Below are 22,856 nucleotides of genomic sequence, written 5' to 3' on the forward strand. Positions count from 1 at the left end.
AGGGGAGTGATTCTCTCTGAGACATTTATACTCTTTCAGTAGTCTTGCAACAAGATCTAAAATTAACTTAAGTATGTTGTATTTTCCATAAGGAGGATTTTTAAATTTCAATCTATTGGTGATGGGGGAAGGGAGCGTATAGGGGACAGCAGTATGCAAAAACAAAGATATTGGATATTTGAAGGCTTGGAGTATTTGAGTAAGTTTCCTGTTGTCTTACTGTTGAACTTTCATGACTTTTCTTTCTTGGTATGATGTTCTTAAGAATTAATGTGACAATCACAGTGTTTACTGATGAATTCAGTGGGAGAAGTCACCATTTTGAGTCAACCTGATACTGAAAGCTAGCAACTTTGAATAAAAACAACAGTGTGTGGTCAATTATTGGTCCTTGATTTGTAGACAATGTGTACTTTTCATCTTTTAATTTCTAAGAAGTTGGCTTTATGTCACTACACGCTTTCTGTTTTCAAAGTAAGGGTAACATTGCCGGTCAGTATCTTTCTGTGTATTAAGAGCTGAGAATTAGGTTGTCAGTACAAGGCCCAGTTTGCCCATAGCAAACACTTTGTGCAGCAAACTGAGGGAAGAATGGGAAAGACAATATAACTTGTTACAAACTGGTATGGGAGGAAAAAAAAAATTATTGTTGTATTACTTGCATTTACAAAGTGGTGAAGAGAGGTCAATACTAGGGTTCTGGCCACTTAGACTGCGTTCTCTGTATTATTTACAATGAAAGTTGAATTTTATTCACTCCTGTTACTTGTGTTCCAGGTGCTGAAAAGTGTTTAGGAAAAATGTGAGAAATTGCTCTTAATATTGTAAAATTATCAGGAATTGAACTTTGTCACATGTGGGGAAGAAGATCACATTCTTTCATTTTTATGATGAATGTACATATTATCTTGGGCATGAAATAGTAGTACTACTGGGGAAGGAGAAACAAACCCTCAAAACCACAGATTTGAACTTTGAAGGAGCTGTCAGCTTGAGTTTGTTGTGGCAACTTTGACCATGTTTGTGAAAGATGATTTGCTGAGACCATACTGAAACAGTATGTTCCCTGTAGCTCTAGGGTTTCAGTTTGTTTTCAAAGCAGAGTGCATGATGCAAGTGGAATCCCAAAGTAGTGCTGTTACTGGTTTGGTTTTTTTTCTCCCAAGGGAGATGCCAGGTTCTCGTTTATGCAGTGACACTGGTAGGAATGCTCGGGAGTGACATGGGTAACGTCGATCTGTTTTGCCAGAAGTCATACTGTCCATTTTAAGAGTCGTGTTCTTGCCTTGCAGCTAGTCTCAATTTGCTTTGCAGCAGAAATTAACTCCAGTTAATGTACGCAAAACCTGGTTTATTTATCAACAGTAAAAGTAAACAAGTGTTTAATCTTTAATGGCTGTGTGACTTACCCGACCAATTGCTACAAATGTACGAGGGCTGCACCATTCGGGGACTGTGTAGTCTACAAACTAGCTTCCGTGACCTCCCACGGTGCTTCATTGTATGAACAAGGTGGCTTCTGCAGGCAGGTCCTAGAAAATTGCTGTTCCCCCAAGCTGGTGCCAACACGTGATTCCCCCACCCCTTCACTTCCTCTTCCTTAGTAGCTTTTTCTCTGTTCTTAGGCATTCTGGTATGAAAATCAATGGCTGGTGCATTTAATGGAGTTCTAGTCGCTGTGTAGCAGGTATCAAGTTGCACTGCTTTTATGAGGTACGCTAGAGTAATACAGCTTCACATGGTTACATGTGTCATCTCTGTCTGGTTTATTTAATAAACAGTTTTTCACTAGAACCTGGTGCTGAGCGTCTTGTTGCCTCATTTATAGGCCTCTACCCTGCTCTATTGTCAAGATTCTCGTTAGAGCCATACTTCTGACTCGCATAACATACGAACGTAGCGTGTGTATTTTGGGACAAATACCGAGCTGTTAAAACTGACAAACTTGTCTTGATGAAGTTGCGTTGTCCTTTGTTTCCTCTTCGAAGTTTGTTACTCTGGTTTACCGTGTCTAAAAGTAGACTGTAAGCTCTTGAGCAGGAACGGTCTTAGTTTGTAAAATTTAGCTTCTGTAAAAAGCAGAGTATTGAATAAAACCAAAATGTGAAGCTAAAGCTGTACTTGAGCACAGTACTGCTAGTGGTCATTCAGTGTGTGTGTAGTGTTACAGCAGCGTACTGTGTCTCCTCTTCGAGGGCTTTTTTGCAGTCTGCCTGGGTGTGGGTGTGCAGCCTTGCCTTTCATGAATGATGCTGAGGATATTGCGTTCTAATAAAGCATTAAACCTGTGTTCGTTTCCAGTGGATGCTTCTCTATAAAAGGGATGGGTCTGAGAGCAGCTAGCGGTTAATGCGGTTCCCTAGCACCTGGGTGTGTTGCTGCAAGCAGTAACGGGGAAGGTAATCTGTACGCTTTGTCCTTTCCACACCACCCGGTGGTTATATCTATACTTAATCTGACCTTTTCTCACCTCTTGCAGATAACCTCTTTAGTTCTCATTATTAATGGAAAAAAAAAACCGGTTTACCAGTCAAACATGGTTTACGGACTACAGCTTTACCATGGGACCAGTATTTTAATGGAAACTCACACATTGGTGTTTGTGTTTGTTGTTGCTGTATCAACAGCTAAATCTGTAGTTCTTGGCTTTGCAATTTTCTAGCAGTACAAGTCTTTAAAAAAATGTTATTCAATGTTCCTACTTCAGAGAGATGCTTTCTTCTGTGCTAGTACGGTAGAAGGCAGCCCTAATGGTGTTTTCACTAGTAACCTGGTTCCAGAGTAGGTCTGGTACCACATTGTGTCTCTACGCATTGTAGTTCCTCCTGGTTTGTACACTTAAGGCTTTGGTTTCCTGAGAGTTGTCGTTAATTGGTAAGAAAGCCAAGGCTGACTTCAGCTGGGGGTTTCCCACCTTTTACAACTATTTCAGTTTAAAATTTTAAGAATGCTGTTTCCCTGAATAGCTCCTTGACTGCTCTACAGTGTCTCCTTTTTGTGTATAGGTTGAAAATACAGCCTAAGGCCATTGAATGAAGCATATTAAAAGTAGCTTCAGGAACCCTTTGTGGAGGAAAGCTTGCTATAAAACCTGCTCTTTACTTACCTGTCTAGCCTGACTCACAAATTAAGGACGTCAAAATGTAAGGTGTAGTCAAGATCAAGCAATATTTGGGGTTTTGGGGTTTTGGTTGGTTGTGTGGTTTGGGTTTCTTGGTTTGGGGTTTTTCTTTAAGCATAGGCTAGTCACAGAAAGGGAACACTTCAAAAGTTTTTAGGTGAGACTTAATGGCAGTCTACTAAAATTGGGGGGGGAAAAACCCAGAACATTGTTCTGAATTCTGCCTACAGTTCTTTTTTGTGGGTGGGCAGCTGAAGGTTTGAGACAATGACATAGTACATCCAGACCTAACGCTCAGCGTCTGTGTCATCAGCACTTACAACTCACGGTCCCCCCAAAATTAATGACTCACCTGATAGGTTTTGTAGGGGTGTAGCTGCTAGCTGAGTTGTCAGCCATTGACATTCATACATAAGCTTCAGGAAACACAGTTGTTGAACAATAATGAAAGTGGAATTAGCTGAGGGCAGTTCATGATACTTTCCAATATGCAAATTCGCAGGTAACGAAATGGGGTTGGGGAAATGAGGTTGGGTGGGGCTGATGTGTTCACTTTGTATGGCTTACCTGAAGCATGCTGCTTTCTGTTAGGATTGCTCTCTGAAAGAGTTCCAACATGCTTCCTCATTTTTACCGTGTGCCAAAATGTAACCATGGAAGTGTTGCCTAGTTGGGTCTATGCGTTACTTCATACACGAGGCTGCAGAGCTCACTCTGCTACTGAAGGAGCAGGCAGCAAAAGATTTAGCTGGTTTTGGATTTTTCCCTTCCTTTGTAGGACTGCAGAAACTTGTGTTGTGAGGCCCTAAAACAGAAGTACTTGGGTTGCTGGGTTTATTAGTTACAGGCCTAATCTATCTATCAGAATTTGTGAACGTGGGCCATGAAGTAGACCTAGTCCTGCTAAGGCTACATGCATAGACTTTAAATTGCTTATTATGTCATTTAATTAAAAGATTACGATCATGCTGACTCAAACGTATACTGTGGGTTTTTTTCCCCCAGACCTAGAAATAAAGTTCACAATTGCTTGTATGTGTCTGTTACCTGTTGCATGTTTTTGCTGAAGTTCATGAACTAGTTATTAAATAAATCCCTTGCAAATACCAGTCAGGATAGGTATGATTCACACTGATGCTTAACCAACAGCAAGACATTTCAGAGCCTCACTAATGAAAGTTTCCGCTATGACTTTACCCTATCCGTCTGAGGCTGTGGCGAAACTGATAAATGAAAGAACAGATGCACACATTTGTTTAAAGAAATCTCTTAATGTAAAATACAGAGCAAATTGTTCAAACTGGCTGATTTCATTATTGGTAATTCAGTGCATTTTGCACTCTGAGGCAGCGCTCCCTTTTTAGAAAATTCCGTTTGAGGCTACTATTTACTGTAAACGCAAGTGCAAACAAACAACATGATTTACATGATAATGGCATAGGCTATTTCTTCAAGGTATAATTTCGCATTTAAACTTGTATTGCGTATATGTGTAGTTTTCATGTGTTTGGTGCAAGTGCTTTTTTTAACATACCTGACCATAAAGTTGCTATGTCGTCATCATGCCCTGAACAATAAGATTTTTTTTTTGTACCAGTTTTAATGGGGTTTGTTTATAGAAGATATAAAAAGTATTTGTTGCTATCTAGTTGTTTAATATTAATAATTATTTTAATAACTTACAAACTAGTATGCCTCAACATCCCTTCTGTATCATTCATTACATGCCTTTTAGGCCATTTTTTTTGCAAATCCTTTTCAGGTCGTAAAATAGAAAAGGATAAGCTGTTGTAAATAAGCATGCGAGTGAATAAAATGTCTTCTTTTTTTATAGCACGAATAAATAAATATCAAAACCAAAAGCTCTTCTCTTTATTCAAAGCCACCGTCAGAGTGTAACTTCATTATGACAAGTACAGATAATTACTGTAAAGATTTGGGGAAAATCTAAAAAAAAAAAAATACTTAAATCCATAACGTTACGTTGAAGATACTTTAAAAATACCAGTTTTAAAAAGCTAAAAAAACCTCTAGCAGTTCTTGAGGAAGATCTCCAAACAGGGGAGAAAGGGAACATACACAAGTAAATAGATCACAGACTAGGAAGCAACAGGAACTCATTCACCATCACTCATTTTCATGGAAGAAGTTGAGAATAATTCAGTTGCAGAGGATGAAGGTAAGATAATATTGAATCACATCCTAATTATTTTTCAGAATCTATTTGCAGATTGACCTTATGAGTGGTAAAATTAATTGGTACATTATGTTTGTTTGGATGGTGAAAGGAGTGAGGAAAAATGCAATAGCCTCCTGGGTGCCTCTCCTCAAAGGAAAACTAGGAAAAGCAGAAGAGTTCTGAACAAATGCAAAACACAGAGTAGCTCTTAGGAATATATAAATCCACAGTGAATTTAAGGTGAAGATGAACTTGAGCTACAATTTTTCTTTCAGTGCTAAAAAAGAATAATAAGGTCACTTTGCGTCTGAAGAATCAAGCAGCACTCAAGACTAAAACATTTTTCTTCCATGTGTAACTTTGATCTAAAACTTGCTTTTTTGCCCCACTGATGTTCTTCCCCCTCCCCCATCACCAGAAACTAAACTCATAGTTTTACATAGGCCTGTATAACTACGCTTATGCTGATGGCCTAGCTCCTTTAATTCTAATTAAAACTAAACAGATTTCCTCATTCAGAAGCCTCAGCTGGTAGACTCTCTAACAGATCGCAGTAGGCTGGGTTTGCCAGACCCTTGAACTGATGCAGTCTTCCTCCTCAAATGTAGTCTTTTCTGTTTGTACTACTGTAATTGCTGGCCTCCAGTCTTCATGCAAATATTCTTTCAGAAAAAATAAAATGTACGTGATCTTCAGCCATCTCATTTTTGTTTCTGCTCTTTTTTGTCGTCTTGTTTCTGTTCTGATTTGACCAAGTGTTTGGGTATTATGAAAACACCTCCATCGCTACTGCAATGAATGATATACTGGTATGGGTTAACAGGTCTACCGTGGTTATCCCTCAATCTACTGAAAATGTCACGGTACAAGTTGTTTAACTTTTGCTTCATCCGGCTGATTGATCTGCTACACTGAGAGTGCTCCTTTTTAAGGCTCTCCTTTTGTGTTTGAAGATTACTTACATCTTCTTCCAAGTCAAGAATTGCATTCAGTTTACGTTTACGACAATTCTGGGCAGCAACTTTGTTTTTTCCTCTTCGTCTGATGTCACGTAGAAGTGATACCTGAGTATCTGTTAGATGGTTCTTTGCTAGCATGGTGTTGAAAGAGTCAACGGGCATGCTCACAATTTCGTCTACTGAGAATGGTATTCTCAGAGCTTTTGCACCGCATTCATTGCTGCTAAGGTCTGTATCGATAGTATTATGGCACCTATCCTTTACTTCATTTGGTTTCTCTATCCACGGCTGCTGCTGATGCTCCAGAGTGGCTGCTGTTTGACTTGGCAGCTGATTATAAGTGTGATTATGAAGAAACTGCTGAAATGTGGCTTCTCTAGAACACTCTGAATCACCTGGATATTCCACATGGCCATATTTACTGTGTTCTTGGCTACGGCCACCAACAGCTCCTAAGCCATGCAAAGAAACAGATTTAACATCACTGCTGTACCCAACAGCACCTTCACTGCAGACTAAGTCAGAGGCGGTGCTGTGACTTGAATTCAAAGACAGTCCCAAATCTGAGCCAGGTTCTTCAAAGAGCTGAGAAACATCTATAGGATCAAAGCCTTCCTCCAAAGCCAAAGACATTAGTTTACTTTCATCAAAATTATCATCATGGGCCGTTAGGTTTCTAATGTCGGCAGCTGAAAACAGCCCTGTCAAATTTAACCCATGAGGTAGTGATTCTGGATTTGAGATATCAGAGCTTGTCTGAGGAAAAGACGCTTGCCTTTGTAAATGTCTTGTTTCCGAATTTGATCGAGTGGGGTAGTCTGTTCTTAGTAGCATGGCATCAGGAGGACCAAAACAGTGGTAAAGTGTCTGGGTAAAACTTATATTGTGGTGTGAGGATGATGGGTCTTGGCCTCTACTAGAAGTAGCAACTTGTTTATCTTCCAGTAAACTCGCCTAAAAGATGATGGGGGGAAAAATGGGATCTTTTATGAAATGAATGCCTCTACATTCCTCACCTACACAGTCTCGATCAATTTATTTTTTTAATAATCCACTATTTGAATCTATTAAAGTAAACATTTTGTATGTTAAACGCTTCTTTTAGCTAGCATGAATACTGTTTCCCATTTGTACACAGCAGAACCTGCACTGGCGTATGGCAAGAGGAAGTGGGAAGGGTGCAGAAGAAAAGTGACTGAAGGGATGGGAGGAGGAGGGCTTGTGAAGGACACTGTGGGACTGATGAGTGTTAAGAGGTGGAAATGGGAGTGTTGCTAAGTGTACATCAAACTACAGCCTAGTGTTCATCTATCTGGTCTAACAAAAGGTCTTTTAGGAGGGGTGGTCCCGCCCCTTCCCTGGTAGTGGTTTTGATAATCATCTGACTCTGGGGTGAGCTGGTTCAAGGTGTTAAACTATCAGAAAATTAACCTTGTAAAGAAGATAAATAGCTCACTGGCAGGACTTAACCAATGACAACAGTGCTGTAAGAAAAGAGGGAAGGACAACAGGAATGTTAAGGTCCTGCTGGCACAGTCTCACTGCTTTTCTTTCATAGTTTATAAGGTTTCTGGGGCTGTGAGCTGCCACGTTTGGCTTAGCTCCTTAACTGAGGTCTACTGTGTTCAGGTTTCAACTCAAGTTCTTTACTAATCAGTTTGGAGGAAACATCCTGCCCCGATTACACCTTCTGTGGATGTCTTTTGACTTTAAATTACTACTCAGTTTTTCCTTTTTGCAAAAGTAAAGCTGATGAATGATCCGTCAGTTATGAAGTCCAGACAATAAAAAAGTGCTGCAGTAGCATTAAGGCCCACCTTTTATGGGCCTGGGTTATAGTCACTGGGTCCTAGAAGTATAAAGCCACTGTGCAAGATTATGTCAGGGCACTTGCTGACAAGTGGAGTCGTCATAAGCATATGATATGATTCCTCCATAGCTGAGTGTCCCTACTGTGGTGCAGGAAAGGACTTCTCTGCTGTCCATTGAAGAAACAATGTAAGAAGCACTTTCCACAGGGAAGCAATGATGTACCATAAAGACCAGAAGTTCTCTACTATGCTTACCGGGAGCTCAGGTAACAGAAGAAAGTCTTGGCTTATTTCTCCTAGGGAGTTACCTTGTACTAGACCATCTGTAATCTGAGAGAGAGAACTGATATTTTCAATTAAGCCCTTGAAAAGAAATATTATTAGCAAGTTAACTATTAAAAAAAACCCACACTGTAAAGACTCGGTACCTGGAAGCAATCCATTTCAACAAATAGATTGTCACAAGATGGCAGTGCATTAATAGTCTTAAATAAAATATGCAACCATGTATTGTTATAGCTATGTAAAGGCTACAGCCAAATCCCTTTCAAATTATGAAAAGAACAGAGAACGCTAAACTGATGAACTTCTGAACCTTGTTAGTGTGGAATCCATTACCAAAGCTGAACAGAGGAGGTGGCTAATTTATGGCCTGGGAGACACTATTGAACTTAGAGACGCCCAAAACTAGGGGTTCCAGAGATAAACATGAAGTTATATGGAACACACTAACCACCCTGTAAGGCTCCTGCAATGGGAAGCATATGTAAGATGCCCTTGGAGTACTGCAAAAAGGAATGTAGGGAGTAGCTTCCCATATAATGATTGCAGCTATGAGCTGTGGGAGAGGAGGGAGATTCCACGTAAGGTAACAACTGTTTTTTGTGAAGATGTACACCCAGAAAGTAAAGAAGTCCTAGAAAAGAAAACAAAATGGGTTTGCTGCTAATGGTGACTGACCTGATTTGCAGCAAAGATGGGTCTATTCCTGAGGGTAGTACCTTTGTAAGCTCTTGACCCAATATTTATGACAACTCTAACCTTTGGCTGCAAATGCATAATAGCTGCTAGTGCTTAATAACTCAGTGTTGCTCTAGAGAAGCACACCAAGAGCTGCTGTATAAATGCAAATTGGCATTAGGTTTCAGAAATGGAATTATTGGTTGAACTCATTAAGTTCCATCCAACTTTGAGCACCAGCTGACAGAGGAGACAGGACTTCACAGTTTTCAAATCCCGGACAAGTTACTGGGGAAAATTTTTCGAGTACAGCCAATGACAGCTGCTGTAAAAGGTGGATACTAGCATCTTTCACGTCTTCAGGTAAGTTTTACTGCATTGATTTGCTGATATATTCACTGGGGGTTTTTTAATTAGACTGAACAGAATAAGTCATTATCCAACAATCACTGACTGTATCCCAATCTATTAGCAATGCATGTGTTTTCTCATTTACCTCTAGCACGTTTTCCATCTGCGATGACAGAAGCTGTAAATAGCCCTCTAAGGAGAGAAGGGAATCTACATTATTGTGGTTGCTCTGTAACAGAAGAAACAGAAATGCTTTGTAAAGCACAGTTATTTTACACAAACGGAGATAAAAATCAGGAGGTAAAAAAGAGGAAACAGAGCGCAGCTCTGTGAAACGCTGCTGCTGACCCTGCCATCAAGTCTTCATCCTGATGGGGAGATGTCACATTGCTAGAACAAGCAAGATAACTCCATGGCAAGAGCATCCTACTCTGCCCCACAACAGCAGAACTAGGCTTTCCTCCTCTCCGAGGCTGCACCTAAGCACCACTATGGAAAAATCAAGTATTTTTTGAAAGCCTAGCTGTGAAGTCGGTGGCGAACAGAGAGGCTGGCGAGAAAACCGGATCCAATGTTCTCAGCTCTCATAAGGTCTCAAGAAGAGGTTTCTTTTTACTGTAGCTCTCAGGGAGAACAAAACCCATTGTGCACCTGTTTCGGTTTAACACCATTACGGTTATTTCTCCGCCTTCTAGTTACAATACACGTTTTAAGATCTGAACAATCCAGCTTCCCACATGTAATTCTTCACCTGCGCATCAAGCTTTACATAAATGGCAAAAGCAGTAAAATTTAGCATCCATGTCTCAAATGTCTGTACGCCAAAAGAAAAATCCTTGCCCACAAACGCACCACCTTCATGATGGAGAAAATAAAACCAAATTGAAAAATGGTTAGATGCAAGTGGTTTCTATAAGCTTTAGAACATTTCAACTATATAAATATACTGGGGTGGGGGGGACACACCATTTTCAAGAAGGTGTACAATGGCATCATTCACAAAGTATCATCTGAAGTCACTGTTCCTTTCCTGCCCTTGCAAAGGACACTCCAGATGAAAAGAGGAAATCAAATATTCCTTTCAATACCATTCACTCTGTTTTTCGCTACTCTCCATCTCAGTGATAAGACCTATATCCTCCCTCACTTCCTTTTCACAGCTTTCCATTCTTCCTTTTTTTTTTTTTCATCATTTACTTCATTTATGTCTTCCTCCTCCTTCTCCTCTTGCAGTTGCAGCTGATCATCTCCTTGGTGAGGACAGCAGTCATCCAAAGCTTTCTGACATGCTTTCAGGTCAACATCCTGAAGACACAAGTAAAACAGTTCTACTAAGCAAAAAGCTGTCAAAATTAGTCTTTAAAATGCACTTTTTTTTTTAATGGCTGTAGCATTTCAAATAAAATATACACTGAACAGTTCATTCATGTGGATGAACTGACTCTGTGTAGACTTCGGGGGCAGAATGAGTGGACATCAGTTCAGGAGTGCAGACACCGCCCCCTCTTTTGGTGTCCAGGTGCTGAACCCATCTGAGGTAGAAATGGATGTTCAAAAACACTGGAAACAAATTCTTCTAAAACAGACACATGATGGGGTGATTTCATGGAAAGTTTGGGCTATCAGTGTCTTTTAGACATCATTTCACAACAGTGTATCCAAGCCAGATATATACTTAGTGATGCAATCTTAAAACAGGCAATTATACATAGCCGGTTAGTAAAATACCTTGATTTTTCTTTCAGGAAAATTATCACATTAACATGTATCATAATAACAGATCTGTTTCCCCATCGCTTCCATGTAGTCATTACCCTGTTCACATGTATCCATATTATGGGTGGTTTTTTTAATCTCCAGCAACGAAATTGTTTTGGTACAGTGGTCTTAGAAGCATTTTTCAAGTTACGTTTTATATATAGTCATATGAGCAGACTTTTAAAATTTTTATTATAGCACTGGGGTATTGCTAGGGTAAGAAGGAATCACTGCTAAGGACTTTGCACATCTATATTTTTTAAAATATTAATATTTCAGCTTTTACAGGGCAAGTTTGCGTTATTAAAATGTGAAACTCAGTGGAATGGCAGCCAGAAAACCAAGTGGCGCCACTGCATTAGTTCCATATATCCCCAGCTCAATGCTATGGCAGGAGCAGAAGAGACAAGCTCTCAACAGCAGCAAATGTAACAAGCTAGTATTCTGTTCTAAAAGTCACAACAAATTTACTTTACAGATTTTATATGAAAGCATAAACTGTATAAAAACTGCAGTTATAATAGTCATCAAAATGTGTAAGAGATTTTTTAAAAATTATTGTTTGGTACAAAACATTCAAATTAAATGTAAGAAGGTTTAAAAATAGGGGTCGAGTAAAATTAAATGTAGTTTGAAAATAAATACTAATTTCATTTTTATTAATTCTGTTAAAAATCATTTTTTAAATTATGATAATTCATTTTAATTGGTTTTATTTGTTGGCTTTCCATTTCTGTACTTTTTCAAGGATTGGAAGACAACTTTCATTTTATAAATATTCACTTCTAACAACAAATATACAGGGCATTCATCTGCCACTCAAATGTAAGAGGTACTTTCCTTCAAGGATGCCCAACACAATTTCTAGCTATTAAAAATTATATTCCAATATAGTATGTCTTCTTCGTCAGCTGCAGTTGGAAGTGACCAGATGACTTATTATTGCCAAATATGAGAGAACAAATTCACTATTCTAAACACACACACAAAAATACAGTTTTCCTCTATGTAGTAAAACAGCAGGAGAGGGAATTTAGTGTATGGGACACTGAGCGCATGGTAACTAGCTACTTGCAAACACTCAAATGAGTTCCCTGACGCTACTCACAAGCATGAAGATAGTCCCATAATTACATGTTTGCAAGATCAGGATTAGTCTTTTATTTTACAAACAACCAACTTGTCCAATGAGTATGATCTATTATCATCCTAATTAATAAAATTTATCATCATCAAAAGCAGATAAGAAGTCAAGGACAATTGCTACCAAAGACCTTAAGGAGCCCCAATTGAGCTGAGTGGCCTGGGAAGCTGTCACCGCTAAGGCAGAGTATTCAGCTCCTGAATAACACAGCAAATTCATTACTCTACTGGCTGATGAAGAGGCAAATGCAGGAAACAGGAATGCAATATCTATAATGTGATGCCTCAAAAACCACCTGTAAGCACGGGTTTTGAATACAGAAAGTATATGGATGACAACTTGATGGTTCCTATTAGAATTACCAGGGGTACAAACCTGTTCTACTGCCAGGGAAAAGAAAAGCTCACGGAAACTTTGTGAAGAGCCCTGCAGATCACTCGAAACCCTCACAGTTCAGCTTGCGAGTGGTGGAAATCTGCCTGCAGACAATGCCAGTCTGCTGAAGTCTATGATAGAGATGGACCTTCCCAGCACCATTGTGAGCACAACTGAATTTCTGATGTGCCTGGTGGGTCGGCTCCTTCCTGAAGAGAAAACTAAATGCTCCTGAAGCTCCTAGAAATTTGTGAAGACTGTCATGGCTTCCATTTCCCCAGGATGTCAGAGACAACTGAATTTTTAGGTCTTTTCCTGACAGTATATAAAGCTGTTGACCAATAAGGAGACGGGGGACAATTCTGACCATTAATTTTAGAATTTACCTGAAGTCTGCATTGATTTTTACGTATCTTTTAAGAAATAATAATGTCTTTGACTATTATCTCTGCTAAGACATAGACAGTGTCTTGGTGGCCTTAGCTTCCAAGCTGAAAGCCACCAACTGCGCTACAGGATCACACGCCATTTTGTCCTAACCACCCTTTGGCTTAAGAACAGCACAGAGGTCTGAGCCCCCTCTTATCTTTGCACAAAGCTCCTGCTGATGCGGAGGGAGGTGTCAGCAGGGATGGGATGGAGGCAGGGTCTCACATTTGCAATCATGACCATTCACTGTAGTTTACCAAAGGGAATGTATCATCACCTCTACTGAATGAGCTCAATAATGCTAAACTGTATGGCTTTGAAGATTAGTCTTACTACCACTGTTTCTTCCTCCAGCATATACTAAAATATACTCATGCCTGCTTACACTAATGATGACTGCAGTAAGTTATCCATCCTTTTAAAAAAACTGTTATCAGCACTACCAGGGCAGTTTCTGAAGGAGCACGGCCCTGTGACCAGATTTTCACAACAGTGGTGGTACAGATACAGTGCATGTAAGACTGTTCACAGCACCAGTTTCTATGTACGGGATCATTTCAGTGAAACACTCTATACAGAAATCATGTAACACAGCCAGAACCTTTTCCCCTTAATTTCTCACTTTTGGCTTTTAACAAAAATCACCTGGATTCTGCTGTTAAAGATTTACTCTCTGACATTACACTTCCCTCCTGCTTGTTAGCCTCTCCCAACGATGAAGGACAGCTGGAAAATACTGCTCCACAACTGAATGCTTCTTTCCATGCCTTTGCATCCCTAGGGATTGATTGCTGGGCTATTGCTATGGGGAGAATAGGGAACAGCCATATAATGTTTTTGAATAAGGCATTTCTCTAAAGATAGCTTAATTTTACAGTCTGAATACACATCTAATGACAAACTGGATTAGGTGTAAATACCACTCAGTACTGCACTGCCACACTTAATGTTTCAGGCCTGTTCCTTATTTTGCATTAACGGTAGCTGAATAAATGGTGATTGAGCTATAGTAATAGCACTATGAGTACAAGAGCTAGATCAGGACCACATATGGGTGGTGTCTACAGAGAAAAAGATTGATTCTTGCAGATTGTAGAAGACTTGTTATTACCACTAAACCCATTTATTACGGCAGCCTTTCTACTTCTACCACTGGAGGGTGTGGAAGTTCACACCTCCCACAGCAGGCTGTTTATAAACCATAACCTGCAACCCTACCTGATGACAACCTTGGAATTTCATTTGTAAGGATTTCTGTGCAAGCACAAAGCAGGAGATTTACACCCCACCCCCAAAAAACAAAAATCCCAGTATCTCAATTCTGTTCTTGCTTCTGCCATTTATTTGTTTCAACTGGGCTAGAGAACACAGTCTGAGACTAAGTCTGATTTACCAAATCATCTCTCAGCGTTGTACACCAAAGGGCCAGGCTCTAACCATGCATCTGCCCTTTCCCTAAGGTACAACTTACCGCAGGTCAACTATCAGCTTCAGTTTGTCAGTGTTTGGAATATGAAAAATAGTGATTTATGTCAAATCTGCTACTTAAGGTGGGCCAAGAATCAATGCGGAGGTGAGAGAAAGTATGATTTTGCAGGAGGCCTGGCTTACGTATAACTGGAAGGATGCTGCCCGCTCTGGCATGTTTTCTTACTGCGTTAAAAATAAAGCCTTTGGTTTCCAATTAAGTATATCAGAGTATTGATCTCAGCATAAATCAGGTGCACCGTACATCCAACTGCCCCTCCATGTATCTCCTCCCCTTGCTTCCCACACCCTTTATGCTGTCCATAAAACAACCTGTAAAGAGCAGAACCTGTAAAGCTATCAAAATACAAATAGGTCTGCCACATTGGATGCATTGGATGGGTGAACAAGACCCCTCTTTAGGAGCAGCAGAAAGCATAAGCAAGCTGTTTTCAGCTATTGATCAGCATACGGTTTGCAAACAGGGCTAAAACTACACAGCTCAGGACTACAAGTGCACAGAAATACCCGAACTATCTCTAGAGCTGCAGCAGAACAGAGCAGACAGGGTGGTTTGCCTGGGTGTACAGGCAGCACCGAGAGGCAGAGGGTACCTGCTCCTGCAAAACTCTGTTTCACTGCAGCAGACTCTGAGTTACCTCTAGAAATATCCCAGCGCTGGAGCAAAGGTATATGACCACCATTATCCGCAAAAGGACATAATCTTTTGTGCCGATTACTTATGTATCCTGTTCACATGCTGCCTTCTAATTCCTCTGCATTACATTTTCTTTATTTTAGTTGCCGTGCTTTAAATTGCTCCATTACTGCCATTAACCTTTGAGATGCTTTTCCTGAGAACTTATGTCACTTCTCCTTTATTAAATGCATTTCTCTGTAGAACTGGCCCTCTCCTTCCTACTAGCTGAAAAGATGTGGCACAGGCCTGGTGATCTTTGCCATATTTTGAATAAGTAAGTTATATAATAATATAATATATTGTATATATTATGTATATATTATATATTATATGTATCTTTATATATACACTATATAATAACTAAGTTTTGAATAACTATAGCACTTCCAGAAAATTGGCCCACACCAGTGTAAGTTAGGCAAAAGAAATACAGCTTCTAGTAACATAACCAGTAGTTTCACTTTACTACTTTGTAGGATTAAATACAATAATTAAATGTAATGATGCATAACTGTTTACATATAGCTCTAAGGTTACTGATGTTGCTCTTTGTGTGCTTTAAATATGCAATAATTAATCTTACCAATTGATATCTCCTTAATCTCTGCTAAAAAGCAAAACGTTTCTTGCTGTTTCTCTATATTCATAATGAGCCCTAAAATATCCCAGTAACACAGGAACAGAAGAGTACTTTATTATTTGAAATGCAGCCAGCATTTAGAAAGCATGGAGGCTGGAATGGTGGTTGGAAACACTAAATATCAAGGCAACTTTTATGTTACATATGGCTAGGCTTAAAAATTGCACTAAACCATGCTAACTAAGCAATGCGATTGACTAAATCAAATGGTGCATAACTGTGACTCCAAATGTGGCACCTGTCAAAGTGTCTATGACACATTTACTCTAAATCCTAATGATACTGTCTGGGCCACAACCAAATGCACACTATTAAAGCCACTCCTGCTTGTGGCAGTGAGTTGTTGGCACCGCTCTAACCGCATGCATTTTGGAAAGAAAAGCACTAGGGCTTTACACAGCACGGCTCAGCTGTGTCAGCTATTACAAAACACACATACTCTCACTACACGGCCAGCACATATACAGAATTAACACCAACCTACTCCCAAAGGGAAGCAGAGACAGGTACAAGTTGAAGACAGACACAAATAGTAATTCTCACTAATTTCAGTTAAGACATCAGTTTTCATGCCAAAGATGGCTCGATATCACTTTCAAAGTAAACCTTTTAAACTGCTTCTAAAACATAAACCAGTTTCGCACTCCAGCCGTTTGATCCTGTGCTGGTGTTTTGCACCGGAAACTAATTTCATCCTACAGGATGCAACATCTCTGACAGTAAATGTGACGAAGGTTATTACATTTATTCAGTTATTCTTTCAGACCAAACACGGTAACAAAAAAAGAGCTCTTTCTATGTCTCTGCTGTCCCAAGATGCTTTCTATTGTGGTCAGTGAACTACACAGCGGGGTTCCCTACCTTTAACCAGACTAGATTGCTAGTATATCCTCATTAGTGTAATGTAGTCACTACTGAATAAACAGAAAAGTATCCAGGGACTACCCTTTCTGATAAAACTTTGTCCACAACTCAGTGCCAGATGTCTTCCTTTTGAGCCATCTCAGGTGAACATCCTTTCTCAGGTATTCAGCTCTCAACTTTCTCAAGCCACCTGCCTCATTGCAACACCAAACGCCTGCCAACTCACACCTATAAGTAGGGAGCACTGTTAAAATCCAGTCTGATACTTTAGCTTCCCTCTGCCACCATATGTAATTCCTCTCTAGTTTCCACATTTACCACAGACTAACTCTTTCTTCTTTACACCTGATATTCCCCTCACCTCCTCTCACATACACTTTTCATACACATCCTACACCTGGAATACCTTCCCTGCTCTCCAGGGAGCAGGAAAATGCTGGCATAGGTCAGCCCTACACCACTGACTCCCTCTACACCCTTCTTGGACACTAGTTTGACTTGGCTTTTCAAACCCTTGTGCCTCCCACAGCATATCATAACAAAAATCTAAATCGTGGTCTTTCAAGACAATACATACCTCAAATGTCTGAGGCTCTTCTGCTACCCCACCTCTCTCTGAAACACCATGTGTTCCTTCACACACTCTATTATTAAACCTAGGGAAGTTCTGGCTAACAGGTAACAGCCATCCAGAAGCAGGCACCCAGCCCATTTATCGACTTGCAGATGTTCCTCCACAGCAATATTGCCACGTCCTTGTGCTCAATGAGTTCAAAAGGAAAAAAAAAAAAGGAATAATTTGAAATATGTTCTGTAAGTGAAGCACACAGCTTCAGTGAGACTCACAAACGGACTGGAGAAAAGCCTTCAGAGAAAAAAAGCCCACCTGGTTTCTACTTACCTTCATTTTACCTAACTTCTGACACTTGCCAAGAAAAAACATAATCCATAACTCTAACCTCACTCAGTGTAAATACTTCAAACGTACGCCCAAAGTCCAGGATGGATTCACCCCATCCAGTGCTTAAGTACTGTGAAACTCTGCCTCTAACAGTGTTCAAAGAACTGTGCTTGTATGAGGTTTCACATAACGTGGGCCAAACTGGCCTTTCTAAACATGAACATAGAGACTACAGTACAAACAATACAAATTATCCACTGTGCATCTTCTTCCTTAACTTTTGTAATTCTTTAATTGAGCACAGGAATTCAGCTTTTGGGAAGGACTTCAAAGTCAGTCGCAGAGAATGTAATACATCCAGATATAACAAACTCATTTGGTTTAGCATAGCCTTACTCCTCTGTCCCACTCCAAGCTGGAGCATGTCCCTCATACGGCGCAATGACCCAGCACCGCAACTGCTGCCCTTGTTCAGGTACTGCCTCTTCTGCTGACACGGGCAGCATCTGTGCTTGGGGATTCACACAACTTTGAAAGTAAGAACATTTTTACTTAAAGATTTAGGCTACAGATAAAAAACCTGTCCATTCCTGCTGATCTAAATAATTCCATGTATATTCCGTGAAAGATAAAGACACCATCCAATTTTTATACTCCCTTTCTTCAAATGTGTACATATATATACACACACACACACACATACACACATAGAAATACCAATACACAGAAAAGGAAAAGAAAACCACTGAATCAAGTAGGGCAGCTCTTAACTCTTGCAAGATCTTCAGCTAAGACAACTGTTGCATTACAAGCTTCTTGAGACTTTCCATGTATTTGTGAATACTGTTACTATATACATAGGACTGATGCCACATCTTGCAGCACCGAGGCCTCGTATTTCCCCACACATAGTTTTTAAGGTGCTTTGGAAAACAGGTCTCGTTCATTTTTCATATGGACTTGCGGTTCAACATAACAGCTTTTAGAAGTGTTGCGAGAGTAGGTTTCCAGTGAAAAGCCTCAGGAAAATGCAGCCTTCACTTGCCACAGTGAGCACGGGCTGCGTCCCAGGTTAGCACCTGTGAGGTGGCTTCTCTCCTCCCCACCAATACCAGACCTATATCCAGTGCCAGCTGCATGTCTTTTTTTCTGTATTTTTTGTTGCTTTTGCTATGCTTAAAACGTCAAAATTTACACAGCCACACAGTGTTTCAGTTTAGTGTTTTCCCTAAAACACATTGCTTGAGCAATCCAACAACAATTTACAAGCACATTGGGAAAAAATAAGCAAATGTGCCTAACTTTACCTGTGTGAGTAAGTCAACGTGACCTACTCACATATGGCCTACTCAGTGTGACCAACCTGTGGGAGCAGGTTTGAGTAGGATGAAAGAAGTTAGGCACCCATATTTTCAACAGTAGATGTCGGCATTCAAATAGGTGTTGAATATATTGTCAGCCCTTAAGGAGTACGTGGTGCTCCCCGTAGAAATTCTTTCTTAAAAACACAGAATTGCAATCTGGGTTTTTTCAGCATACTGTGAAGAGGAAGACAAGATGGTGCACAAACACTGTGGTGTCTAGAAAAGAAGGACCATGAGAAATAATCACCCCAAAGAAAAGACAAGGTTCACTCTTACGCTTTTCACCTATTTCCTCAGCAAACGTGCCCATTGGAGCCCAAAATCTTGGTCCCGGGTATTCTGCAAATGGTAGGGCCTTTCATTACTATAGAAATTACTCCATTTTCTTGCATGAACTGATGCATGTTTTCCTGACTATTAAAAGCAAAACGTTATTGCTTTTTTTTCTTTTTCCTCTAAAACTGTAACTCATGGTTCCCATGCAGGAACCCTGGTACCTTAGTCTCAGTCTTAAACATCCATGAGAACCAAACCTACGAGCTTTGATTCTGTAGTTGACCCAGATTAGAACAGCACAGAGGCATTAAACTAATATCCTAAGACATGCAAGCACACCTTCTACCAACCACCCGCTATGACCTGCTGCAGGTAGTGCAGGACAGTGTATAGGATTCAGAACAAAAAACTTTTTGAAAAGTAGCCTCTGCTGTGATACAAACACTTCATCACTGGTCCTGTTACACACATCCATCTAAGAAAATGGGGAGCAAGACTCTGAGATCATATGATTATTTTCTCCATTAAAAGGTGTATTTTAGAGGAAATATATTTTGTTATTTTTATTATTAAGGCAACAAAATATTGTAGGGTTGACATTTCATCAGCAAACTTACATTTGATTACAGAAAGGGACTGAATGGAATAGTTTGCTGGGAACACAGTGAAGACAAAGGTTAGGGCTGATCCCACTGTGTCTGTCCGCAAGCTAAATGTAGGAACCCACCTGTTTGCTTTACTCATTGTCAAAGATGAAGTGCTCAGGCTGTTCCAACACTGCACTACATCTCACCTTATCACAGAACAGAAAAATAGGCCAGGCCACCCCACAGAGTTTAGCATGCTCCAACAGCATGCTTCGGCCACTGAATTCATTTTCATCTGCAGTTGTCTTCCAGAGTGGTTTTAAATACCAGGTCCCCAAGGATGAGGATCAACAGCTCGCACTGTGTTGCCAGCAACGTCTGCAGCAGGGACTGGAGCCCAATGAATAAGATTAACCCAGGGGTGGGTGAACCCAGCTACTAACTTTTCAGAAGTCACACAATCCCACAATCCCGAGCAGAACAAAGAAATCACTTTCATCTGTTTACACAGACTCCTCATCCTGATCTAGCGTGGATAAGAGAAACGCTAAAAATAGCTCCAGCCTATTTTTACAAAAGGCAAAATGAAGGTTATAAATCCATTATACAGTTACAATAACATTTTGACAGCACAAGAGGACTTATTCAAACGTACAGAGGTCATCAACATTTTCCTCTGTGTTTCATGCTTTGGACCTGTCATGCACTTCAAGAAGTCTGGAGGAAGAGACGTGGGCATGGGGGTGGGGCGGGGTTCACTTAGAAGTCCATTTACATTTTAGGTCAAGAATTTAATACTGCCTTATCTTGCTCCAATCATTCTTTCACTTAAATAAAATTTACTTAAGAGAGAGGCCCAGACCAACGTTTAACGAAGAAGTGCATCGTCTTCTTTCCGCAGAAACAAGTGATCTCTTACATTTTGGGTGGTGAAACCAGTTTTGCAACTACTTTACAAAAATAACCAAGCTAACATGTAGGGAAATAGAAAAGAAAAAAAGAGGAAAAAGAAAAGGAAGGCGGGAAAAAAAAAACAAAACTACCATGCAAGACAGATTTAGTAACTGTTATTTGATGCCAGGCCGCTAATTCGTAATAAGAACCAGCTATTCATAATGGTTCAAAACCAACTTGAAAAATATTGGTGGCTCAACTTGATATTTCAAAACGTACCGAACATCTGAGTCACAAAAATCATCATCTTGGCACTACTGTATCCTTTGTATCCATACAGTGTATCACAGAAGTCTCAGATCATAAACTACTCAGGAAAAATGAAACTCTGTGCCCACTAGCGACTTAACTCAGAAAAGCAGTCCCTGCAGCTGAATGGCTCGGCTAATCTTCGAATTACAGACGGGCACAGCTCTTCCGCAGGATGAGGGTCTGAGCGGGTGCAGACAGAGAGAAGCGCAGTGGGGACTGTGCGCTGCGCGACCGAAATTGGGACACGGCCATCGCCGCCGGGTGCTTACGGCCTGAGCCTACTGGTCAAGATGCCACACTGATAACAGAGGCGGATACAGCCAGGCTGGAGTTTAGCCTTGGCACCGTTAAGAGTCTCAAGATGTAAGAAAAGTTCCTGATAAGCGTTGTTACCAGGCTGTGACATCCACGTGCCCTTCCCCAAGGTCAGGGGCGCAGTTCTGCTCCTCGTCATGATGCACAGCGGAGAAGCTGCACTTTCTGCCGCTGGATGATGTTCTTGAGCGGCCTGTGGGCCCGCCCGAAGGCAGCTGAGGCCATTCCGGAGGAAATGCCAAGCACAAGTAGCAGTCCCGGCCTCGCAACCCTCCCTTGCAGGTGACGAGCGGCGCCGGGGCCACGCGTGGGCCCTGCCAGGGCAGCTCCGAAGGGCTCACTCCGCTCCGGCGCTCGGGGCACCGGCCCCGCCAGCCGCTCCGTCAGCAAAAGGCTGCACGGCGGCGTCACGTCACCGCAGGGACGTGCCGCTGGCTTTGCTTTTGCTCTCCGCGACCCCCCTGGGGGCACGGAGGCCACCGCGGGAGGGGCGGGAGGAGCGCGCAGCCCAACCCCGCGACCACCCGCAGGCGTCTGGGCCCCCCCCTCAGTTTTTTTTTAAGGGGGGTGCTGGCTCAGAGAAGCGTCCCCCTTCGCGTCCTCACAGCTCGTCCGCCACCCCCTGGCCCCCACCCCCCAGCCAAAGCCTCCCCCGCCCCCGCCACCCTTACCTCCGCCATGGGGCAGCCGCCGCCACATCCTCCTCCCGCGGCGGGGCGGGGGGCGGCTCCCCCGGGGGGGGCCGGAGCGGGGCGGGCAGCCCCGGGCGCCGCCGCTCTCCCCGGGGCCGAGGGCCGAGGCGGGCACCTCCCGGGGCAAGCCCAGCAGCCAGCGGAGCCCCAGGAGGCTCGGCGGGGTGTCGGTGACCCATGGATGCCCGGCGGCAGCCCCACTGTCCCTGCAGCCGGAGCGCCTCGCGTGGGGTGCGTGTGCGTGGGGCGAGACGGGCCGCGGCCCACGGCTCCCGCAGCCGGGCGCAAACCCGCCCCGCCGCCCCGGCCCCGCTCCGCGAACAGCCCCCCACCCCCCCCCACCGCCCCGGCACCCCCCCGCCCCGCCGGGCGCCCCACCTGTGTCCTGGGGACTTCCTGCGTGCCCGGGGGGAGCAACAGCCTCGGGCTGCTGGAGTGAGCTAGAAATAAAGGAGGCGAGTTAGAAAGTACGGTAGCTAGGGAAAGGAAAAAAAAAAAAAGCAATTCTCCATTTGTCGCCCCCGTTTTAGAATCCCAAATTAAAAAAAAACCTTACAGGTTTTAATTACTACCTGTGTCTAAATATTTAACCCAATGCCTTTGCTTTCCCACCCATTGAACCGCATTTTCCACATCTACTTAGCACTACGCGAACTTACTCTCCCACAGGCTAGAAATACCTTTTTCAGCTGTTCTGTTCTCTCTGTCCTCCGAAAAGGCCTTTTATCACTTCTCATCACTTCTACTTATCTGAGTG

At 41.9% G+C, this 22,856-nt stretch overlaps 1 protein-coding gene across 11 annotated transcripts; it reads right to left on the bottom strand.

Moving 5' to 3' along the window:
- Window positions 1-4,971: 4,971 nt before the first annotated feature.
- On the bottom strand, window positions 4,972-22,856 carry NFE2L3 (NFE2 like bZIP transcription factor 3). Of its 11 annotated transcripts, XM_064444391.1 has the most exons (7): window positions 22,780-22,856; window positions 22,478-22,539; window positions 19,023-19,239; window positions 10,579-10,686; window positions 9,527-9,610; window positions 8,326-8,433; window positions 4,972-7,213 (listed from the first exon to the last, which is right to left on the bottom strand). In XM_064444391.1, the coding sequence occupies exons 5-7, from the start codon at window positions 9,542-9,544 to the stop codon at window positions 6,002-6,004; spliced, it is 1,338 nt and encodes a 445-aa protein (XP_064300461.1). In that variant the 5' UTR covers window positions 9,545-9,610; window positions 10,579-10,686; window positions 19,023-19,239; window positions 22,478-22,539; window positions 22,780-22,856; the 3' UTR covers window positions 4,972-6,001. The 11 variants fall into 11 exon arrangements, with proteins under 11 accessions (XP_064300461.1, XP_064300459.1, XP_064300460.1 ...); XM_064444389.1 differs by lacking the exon at window positions 19,023-19,239; XM_064444390.1 differs by lacking the exons at window positions 19,023-19,239; window positions 22,780-22,856 and adding an exon at window positions 22,656-22,732.

This window comes from Phalacrocorax carbo, chromosome 2 (assembly GCF_963921805.1).
Source record: "Phalacrocorax carbo chromosome 2, bPhaCar2.1, whole genome shotgun sequence".
Taxonomy (NCBI): Eukaryota; Metazoa; Chordata; class Aves; order Suliformes; family Phalacrocoracidae; genus Phalacrocorax; species Phalacrocorax carbo.

Excerpts from the sequence above, each read along its gene's own strand:
- NFE2L3 (XM_064444382.1), bottom strand. Across the intron at positions 9,611-10,578 it reads AGGAGGAAGACATAAATGAA|AGCAACCACAATAATGTAGA; the intron begins GTAAATGATGAA and ends CTTCTGTTACAG. Across the intron at positions 8,434-9,526 it reads AGATGGAAAACGTGCTAGAG|GGCTTAATTGAAAATATCAG; the intron begins GTAAATGAGAAA and ends TTTCTTTTCAAG.